General features: G+C 41.3%; 1 protein-coding gene across 1 annotated transcript; it reads left to right on the top strand.

Moving 5' to 3' along the window:
• The first annotated feature begins 3 nt into the window (after nucleotides 1-3).
• LOC140928836 (uncharacterized) lies at nucleotides 4-7,994 on the top strand. The gene is made up of 2 exons (XM_073378630.1): nucleotides 4-251; nucleotides 3,715-7,994. The coding sequence occupies exons 1-2, from the start codon at nucleotides 5-7 to the stop codon at nucleotides 7,266-7,268; spliced, it is 3,801 nt and encodes a 1,266-aa protein (XP_073234731.1). The 5' UTR covers nucleotide 4; the 3' UTR covers nucleotides 7,269-7,994.
• The last annotated feature ends 1,433 nt before the right edge of the window (nucleotides 7,995-9,427 follow it).

The raw sequence follows: 9,427 nt of genomic DNA, 5'->3' as shown, positions 1-9,427 counted from the left end.
AAACATGGCGGCTGAATGGAAAGAAAAGGTTTTGGATTTGTTTACGCGCGAAAATGGGTCATTCTCCTTACATGAAATTATGGATCGCCTGGAGATTAAGAGCAATGCTATTGTGAACGTAGCCATATTTGAACTTGTACGTGAAGGAGTTCTAACACAAACGAGTGAAATGCCTCCCAAGTGGGAATTTACTCGAGCGCAAAGTCAAACCGAAACTGAGAAAAATTGTGTAGGGGAAAGATCAGATGAAGGTAAGCTTTTTGTAGTAAGTTACCGCTTAAAAAGTACACCATAAGATACAGAAAAAGAAGCGCAGCAATTTTAATCAGTTTACAGAACCACAACCATTGCTTTTCTCGAAGACCATATTGCGGTAAACGTGTGCGATGTACAGCGGTAATTCATGAAACCCCCTTTTGCGTTTCCGGCCGTCGCGTTGTGCGAAACCGAAACTCGTGCGGGGAATAAGATTGAGTGTCTGCTTTACAAGCACAAAACGTTTCGAATTGAAAGTTGAAAGATGCATTTATCTCAGTAACTTTTTTGAGGGATATGGCTTTGAAAAGTTCAGGGAATTTGCCAGTTGTGTGCAATTCCTTTTCTCAGCTGTCCTTGGTTAATAGGAAAACGCGTGAGTAGAACTTTATGTAAACTTATTTAATGCACGCACAACACTTAGGAGATCATTCGAATCCCGTGAGAATCTTCCTCTACAAAATGCTTTAAAACTAGATATTACTATTTGAATCTCTTGAATGTCTCTTTGCACGATGATATCTTGAAACGGCATGTGAAATGTTATGGAGTTGTATTTTACTGGGTTTCCCTTATGTACATGTAAGTAAAGCAGTAAAAAAGAACTTTTATTTAATGCATTGTGAAAACGGTAGATTCTCATTTACATGTTCAGTGTAACCTTCAACACAGACCATGTGGCTCATTCTTAGTGTAAGAACCTTAGTAGTGTAAACAACAAGGGATGTAAAACCAACAGAGCCCAAGAAGTACATGTATTAGCCACAGATCCAAGAATAATTCAGTTGTCAGGTTCTTACACTGATGTCAACCCATAAATTTCACTTGGAAATGTGTGATTCCGTAAAATATGGTTTTTAAAAACGCCCAATATGGAAGGAATTATAAATTCCTTGGGTTTGGGTGCTAGGACTCTTAGGAGGTTCAGATTAGGATGTCACAGGCTCAGGAAATCCTCGAGATGAGCGGTATGGATGACTAGATCACTTTCCAAGGAGTGGGGGAGGATTAATTTCAATTCATTTTTTACTTTAGTTCGAAAATTACTTGTTACTGATCTGTTAGGTCATTCTTAGAACATAAATAAGTTAAACTATATCATTTGTGGTAAATGTTTTATCTCAACCAAACATGTTTCTTCATGGAAATGACCTTTAAATGTGGGGTTGGTTGGGTAGGGCTCCTTTTTTTTTTCATCTAAAAAATAGAATAAAGGGATGTGTGTGTGTGTGTAGGGGGGGGGGGGGTCCTAGGAAAAATTTGCTTTGTGATGGGGTATTGATGTTTTCTGGAACAAAGTATATACGTGTAATTCTGTTGGAATAAAATAGTAAAAAAGATTGACGTCTTTATTGTAGCTGCGGCTAAGAGTACACGTACTTGAAAGGTTACTGATGCTACTGAATTGTGTATTTTCAAATTCAAATTTGACCATACAGCACCATTTTAGTGACATTTACATGTGTTCAAGATGTGTTATCTTTGCTATGTCACTTCTTAATTGTTTAATATCCAAAGACATTTTATATGCCATTTAGGTGACAGGGCTGTCACTAAGGGCCAGGTGCCATGGATTTTCCCCATTTACTACAAGCATGACCCCAGTGTCTCCTGTATAGGAAACAAAAATGGAACCAAGAGAAATTCCCCACCTACATGTACTAACTGCATACACCCAGCTCCTCGAAATCCTGATGTATTGGCCATTTTGGAGTGGCGTAGGGAACTGGGGCGAGTTCAAATTTAAACTAATCTATAAACTGACACCCCCATACATGTATAAAATGTCATGTTGAGATTGGTTAATTGACCAAGTTTGGTGCTCTAAAGTTGAACAGGGATCAAGTTATGATTCTTGAAACATGGTGAAAGATCCTTACAAATGTCTGTAATTTTGTGACAGCGTCCCCCAAAACCATATAAACTCTATAAAATATTTTTCAGTTTTTCTGTTAAACTGTAAAATTCGTCATGCATCTACTACATGTACTTAGAAGGAACTAACTCAAAAATCACTACGTCTGCCCATTTTCAGGAATATCACAGAAATCGTGAAAGAAATTAAGAGTTTATACGGTTTTGGGGGACGCTGTCACAAAATTACAGATGTTTGTATTGATCTTTAACCATGTTTCAAGAATCATAACTTGATCCCTGTTCGACCTTAGGGCACCAAACTTGGTGAAATAACCAATCTCGACGTGACCTTTTTCATGGTCGTGTCAGTTTATTGATTAGTTTCAATTTGCAACTCACCCCAGTTCCCGACACAACTCTGAAATGGCCAATATCTGGGTAGTTGATTTTTACTGTGGACACTTTTCTAGGGAATGAAAATATATAATTCAAGTTCTTGGTTATTTCCAGTGATAGCCATTTGATTCGATTCAGGATTATTTGGTTCTATATTTGTGTTAATTTGAAACTAAGCTATAGGCTTACATGCACCTGCCCCAGGTTATCATCACAAGCCCTTAGATTTCATGGTAGTGATAGGCCACTTGTACTAAGAGGTCACGTGACCAACGCTTCCTTTAAACAATGAGTTGCAGTCTTGCTGATGCCAAAAATTGACAGAGCTCATAAAAATAATCTTACCCCCGAAATTTGAAAGGAAACTCATTTAAGGAAGATATTTTATGGCACTTTGATTTTTCAACAAAGTAGTATGATTTGTATTGGCCGCCATGTTGGAGGGCATACTCTTGCCCTCCAACATGGCGGCCAAAACTACTTTTTGCTTATATCTTGTTAAACGTGTGATAGTTACGCTCAGATGTGCTGTAAATGCTACCCCATCATCTTTTCAACATTTTCCTTGAAGTTTAAGTACAAAATTTGTGTGCAGAAAGAGGTAATTTATAATTTTAAAAATCACAGTTTGGTCACGTGACCAGCTACGAACTTACTCGTTTTAAGAAAATAACTATTATTTTGTTTAAGATATGACCCCTTAATCGTTTTTCAAAGGCAAAATTATATAACTTTCTCATTCATAAAAACTATGTCACATGACCTCTTAGTACAAATGGCCTATTGGTTCTACTGATGGTCACTTTACCAAGATTTACCAAAGTAGCGCCACAGATACACTGTGTACACTGTATAGCATTACCATAAGTGGTCTTCTACTTCCTATCTCTTGGGACAGGTTGAGATAAACACACTTTGAGCTCACTGTCAGATGGTGTATGTTTCACTTTGTCACCATCTTCATTTTTTTTTTTAAACCTTTAGGTTTCCAACCAGTCAGTTTTATAATCAAAGTTACATTTTGCTCGTTAAAAAGATGATTTAATGCAAAGTATGTATGTTAAAGTTGGTTCGATCAAGGAAAAACTTGATTTGGTTTGACTGCGTGAGGAAATTTTGATTGACTAATGGGTGTGCCAGCTTTACATCACACCTAGTGGAATTTGTTTTCTGATTATGAGTCAGCACTCTTTTGATTTTGCACAGGAGCTGAAGCAGTGAGCTTCGACGTTAAAGACGCAGCAGAAAGACCACCCAGTGAAGACAATTGTGTCTCAGCTGATAATCAAAAGAAGAACCTTTCGAAGTCTCACTCAAAAGGCAAACATTGGGGAGAAAGCTGTCCACAGCAAAATGGATCCTTAGAAAAGCAAATCTTGGGTGCCCTGCAGGTGTCAACGCACCCTTGCACACTCAATGACATTCTACACAGTGTTGCCATCCACACATGTGAAGCAAGTGTAATAGAGTGCATCAATAAACTGGAGGAGACAAAGAAAATAGTCAGAAAAATGAAAATGCCTCCCATGTGGGTAATTGGAGAGTCAACAACAGAGAGCAAGAGGGGAGATAAAGAAATACCTGAACTGCCACCACTGGTACCTGATTATGAATCTGACAATAATGACGAGGAAGAACAGGAGAAATTAATGGAGGACAGAAAAGAGGATAGAGCCTTAGAAGCGAAAGAAAATCTGAGTGATGGAGATGGCCAACAATCGAAAACTTCAGGAAACCTGGAAAAAGGTTATTTGTCTGCATCACCGTCCTTTGTAAAAAATGAAAAAGATGGTGATCGTGGTTCTGCCAAGACCCAAATTTCTCAAAATTCAAACGAAGGTTCTTCAAGTAAGGACAGCATGTTCTGTGAGCAAGATGTCGACAACCATCCAAGCCTTGTTAACTGCTCAGCTGAACCTTTATTAGATCAAAATCCACTGCTGCAATCCAATAAAGGTCCTTGTCCACAACCCTCTGGTGCTGTTAGGCTGAGCAGTGTATCTCCTTCATCTGATCCTGCTTTTGCTATGGCTCACAGCAGATCTGCCACACTAGGTGCGTGCACACGTCCACCCGCGCCCCTGCCAACACCATCAGGAGGACCCCCTCCACCCCCATCAGCTCACCTATTCAATACCTTGATGTCGCAGTGCACCAGAAAACCAGCACCTGTTGCAATGGCTGCAAGACCCACATTTTCACCTCCTCTTCGACCAAGTCAGCAATCTCCCACGATGACACCACTTCGTCCTTTGATGTCTTTGCCTGTTCCTCGACCAACGCGCCCACCCATGACAGAGCCTCGCTTTGGCAGTCAAAATCTTGTATTACATAGCTCAAGTGCAAGCAGACAAATGCCTCAAAATGATTCCCAGCAACAGTGGAACTCAAATGAAAACGAGCAGAAAGAAACCGTGACATTTCACCAGGATATGTTTTCCGCATTTGGCCAGGACCAGCCAAATTTACCCATGGGCCAGTCTCCGCCGAGTTCATCATCTCGAGGGAATACGCTACAGCACAAGGTGCAATCTGCTACCGATTTGCGTAAGCCTTCTCCCATGCACTTCCCAAAACAAGGTACTGCCAATCTGCCACCACCTCCGTCAGCACACCTTTTTCAGAATCTTGTCAAGAAAGGTCCCCAGGCAGTCCCAACCTCCAGCATGAGCCCACTAAGCACCCTCTCTAAGCAGCCCACGACACTTGGTGATTTGGAAAGGAGGGTACTTGAATACATGAAACGAGAAAGGAAGTCGTGCGATACTCTTCAACTGGCCAAACAAGTTGGTTTGAACACAAAGAAACAGATTAATCCAACACTTTACAAACTCCAGACGCTAGGTTTGATTTACAAGATGCACGATCACCCTCCCACTTGGAAGGTACGCCAAGAAGTGAGTTCCTTGACTTTCCAAGGTTCGGGTGTTGATTCAGGTTCTGCTGTAGTTGATCGAAAGAGACCATATCCTGAAGCAGATAACGATAAAGGGCATCAAACGCTAAAGAAACCTGTTATCTCCATGTCGTCATCACCTGCGTTTGGGTTGTCTGAACAGCAGGGGCCTGTGGCTGGCCAATTTGGAGGAATAAAGAGCAACGTGTTTACTCCCAAGTTATCGTCAGCTTTAGTTCCATCTCAAAGCACTCAGATTTCCTTATCATCTTCAGGAAATGATAACAGATTATTAGGTCTCACACCACAAGTATCTACCAGTGGGCCATCCAGTGGCGTTGCAAACTACAATTCAATCCCGCCAACACCTTCAGGCCCTCAAATGGATCTTCCAGATGTCCTCTCCAGTGTCGCTTACGCAGCAATGAACAAAAACCCCGTTAGTGCTCTAAATGAGTACGTGCAAAAAAACAAAATGGAATTAAGTTTTGAAACCCTCAGCCAGCGTCCTACTTTTGCTGTTGCTGCAAAAATCAATGGCAAACTGTTCCCTGCGGCAAATGCCAGAAACATGAAGGATGCTAGGCGCGAGGCTGCAGATATCGCTTTAAGAAGCTTGCTAGGTCGGGGTGCAAATACGGGAATGGATGGTGCTTCGCCATTGAACATCACGAACCCCTCTGCAAGCGTTCTCAGTAAAGTCCGTACACACTTCGATCTTATTGCTGCTCTTTCGCATCACACGTTTCTTCAGATTGCAGCGTCCATTGCTGATAAATTTGCTGGAAGAAAGGTGGTAGCGTGCATTGTTATGAAACAAGGTGTCGATGATTCTGGCCAAGTTGTTTCTCTTGGAACTGGGAATCGCTGCGTTACTGGTCAGCGGTTAAGTATGGAAGGAAAGACCGTAAACGATTCTCACGCTGAAATTGTAGCTCGTAGATCCCTGCTTCGATTCTTCTACAACCAGTTAGGCAAGTACTGCGAAGGGAAGGAGTCCATTTTCACTGCAAAGCAAGGTTCCTCAAGGCTCGTAGTACGCGAGGAGCTGTCATTTCATCTTTATATAAGTACAGCGCCTTGCGGAGACGGTGCTCTGTTTACTCCCCGAGAGGAACCGAACACTGACTTTTCAGAACACTCAACACAGCATAACCCTACATTCACCACAAAACAACAGGGAATCCTGAGAACAAAGATCGAAGATGGCGAAGGTACGATTCCTATCGACCCTTCCGATGGAATTCAAACATGGGATGGCCTGTTGCGGGGCAACAGATTACGTACCATGTCTTGCAGTGATAAGATTTGCCGTTGGAATGTTCTTGGACTGCAGGGTGCTCTTCTGAGCCACTTCATTGAGCCCGTTTACTTAGCGTCGCTCACTCTAGGCTACCTATACGACCATGGTCATCTCTCACGCGCTGTCTGCTGTCGTTTGCAACACAACAGTGACCTCAACACGCTGCTTCCATCTCCGTATCACGTGAATCATCCATGGCTTGGTCGTGTTACAGCGTATGATCCACCGCGCGAGACAGAAAAGACAAATAACCTTAGCGTCAATTGGTCAATTGGTGATGCCTACCCTGAAGTGACCGATGGCCGCACAGGCGCGTGTATGACACGGACACAGAACAGTCCCACTCCTTCACGCGTTTGTAAGGCCGCGTTGTATTCATCCTTCAAAGAGATAAGCGCCAAGTTAAGCCGCCAGGAACTCATGGCCGCTGAAACCTACTGCGAAGCGAAAAAGATGGCGACTAACTTTCAAGAGGCTAAGCGTAAACTGTGCGATTATTTTAAATCGTCGAAATATGGCCCATGGGTCAGTAAGCCAATGGAGCAAGAAATGTTTTCTTGAATCGTTGTAAAGTTGCAAGTCGGTAATCTCCTCGTTGTCTTTATTTATCTGGTATTAGCAAGGAGCGTTATGTACAATTATAAAGACTTCGCCCTGATTTTTTAATGCCTGTAATCCAGCAAAATAATATGTTGACAAGAGATCAGTATATCTGTTATATCCGTTGAGTTGCTTTTTGTTTAGAGATCTGTTTACTGATGTGATGATAGAAGATCCGTTTAGTTATCAGTTAAGCGGCGCCTGTATTGACTAACGTATTTAAAGAGGGCGTTCCTACATGCATAATCAGTGTTGCCTTTCTTAGATAACATTGGAAACTTTTAACTTATAAGTGGCGTCACAGCTTCCAACCATTCAAATATTCCAAAGCATCGGCTTGAAACCTAGTTTCTACCGGCGACACTAAGAACATAATTTTAATTGTGTTCTTCTTATAGTTATGATCTAATGGGAACGTGGAAACACATACAAAAAACATCGCTTATCCCAAACATTATTAATGTTAATAACGTGATCGAACTTTTTCCTTTTAATATTGATGATAAGCTTCTTTGATATTTTTTCTGAGTTCCCATGAGGTAGTGTCAAGGTTGAGATTTTGAATAAACAATTTCTGAAGTTGTTTCAACTCTTGTGAGTTACTGGTGGAGCTCAGTGTGTACTCCGGGCACAGATGGGGCAAATTTTGCGGATTGTAATTTTCTATTTTCAAATACCCCAAGTTTTGCATTAGAGTGGTTTTCGTTTGAGTGTCGTAAAACCAAAACCAAAGTAATTACTCTGGCCAATCACATAGGACACAGACAATACATTGAACCAATCAAAACTCGGAGTAATTACATGTGGCTGACGCAAAGCGCGGGAAAATGCATGCGAGCGCGTCACAATTGGCTTTGGTCTTACTTCTGATTGGATGAAAAGGTGGCGCGAATCTTTTAAGCCAATCGCATCGTGTAGAAAGTGCAAAACCAATTACTTTTCGACACTCAAATGAAAACCGCTCTAACTAATGTGTCCCAAATGCTCAGGAGGACTCCATATTCCCAAGAGCAGTCTCTTTTCAAACAGACGAGAATAGGAGAAGCAAGACTGACGAGAGAGCTATAGATCCGCCTGTTCTTTTGTTTGCTCGGCCGCGGTGGCCTCTGCGTCTGAATGAAAGATGAAGCTGAGGCGATCACAGTACTTAACCGTTGTCTTAAGAGGGCTGGTGATTTTTTTTTTTTATTTTGGGAGCTAGGGACGCCCTATTGATCATTCCAAGCGATCGCTCAGCGCAAATTATTGCTTTTTTTGTGACAAGGTACACCCACTGTTGGGCCGGGGAGACTCTATACACAATCGACGGAAAGGAGTGCCACCCGCAAAAATACAGCTTTTTAAAGAAGTCGGGTAATAGGGAAGCCTAACTTTGAACCTCCAGAGAGGGTTTAAACTAACTTCATTTTGGGATAACGCTTACTGGACGTCGTGCTCGCCTTTCCCAAATCCTAATTTGTTTTAAGAAACATTTTTTACCGAAAGCCTTTGCTCTTTGTTGAAACTTTAAAGTGTCAACACTAAAACGTCGCTTTCACACTTTTTCCCTAAAATCATTTACTAGTTCCTCTCGGCTCCAACGAGATTGGATCAAGGTTCACATTTCCAAATTATTATAGCCGCAGACGTAACTTTTAGAACTCTCACCCTGATTTTTATTTGAGAATAAGAGTTGATTTACAAAGATCTTTACCGGGTTTGAAAACCCCGATAAGACACTTTGCTCTATACATTACTGCGCTAGCGCCAACTCGGGCTCATTTCCCAGCGGCTATTAATTATTGACAAAGTCCACGTAGCTTTCAATTTCTTAATATTTTATTTAATAAATATTAATGTACTCGGTAACTAGACGCATACATTTACTTAGTTAATTATACCTGTGTGACTATTAACATGGAAAAACAGACAATAACGGTTGGAAAATCAAATGGTTTGCGCCATTCCGCTTGGGAAGTTTCAGGAAATATGGGTTGTGATTTGAGCCAATGCAATTTTTCTACCCTTTTTAGTCTTTTCAGCTGATTTGTTTATACTTTGTAGCGGATCGTTCGCCCACCTTGTCAAATTTTATAGTTTTATGTTCATGCACAAGATTTCCACCTGGGTTTTGTGAAAAT

The sequence above is a fragment of the Porites lutea genome, chromosome 2 (genome assembly GCF_958299795.1).
Source record: "Porites lutea chromosome 2, jaPorLute2.1, whole genome shotgun sequence".
Lineage (NCBI taxonomy): Eukaryota > Metazoa > Cnidaria > Anthozoa > Scleractinia > Poritidae > Porites > Porites lutea.
Note: the sequence above shows the minus strand (reverse complement) of the source record. Positions and strands in the feature narration are given on the sequence as shown.

Excerpts from the sequence above, each read along its gene's own strand:
- LOC140928836 (XM_073378630.1), top strand. The coding sequence starts at position 5 with ATGGCGGCTGAATGGAAAGAAAAGGTTTTGGATTTGTTTACGCGCGAA. Across the intron at positions 252-3,714 it reads AGGGGAAAGATCAGATGAAG|GAGCTGAAGCAGTGAGCTTC; the intron begins GTAAGCTTTTTG and ends GATTTTGCACAG.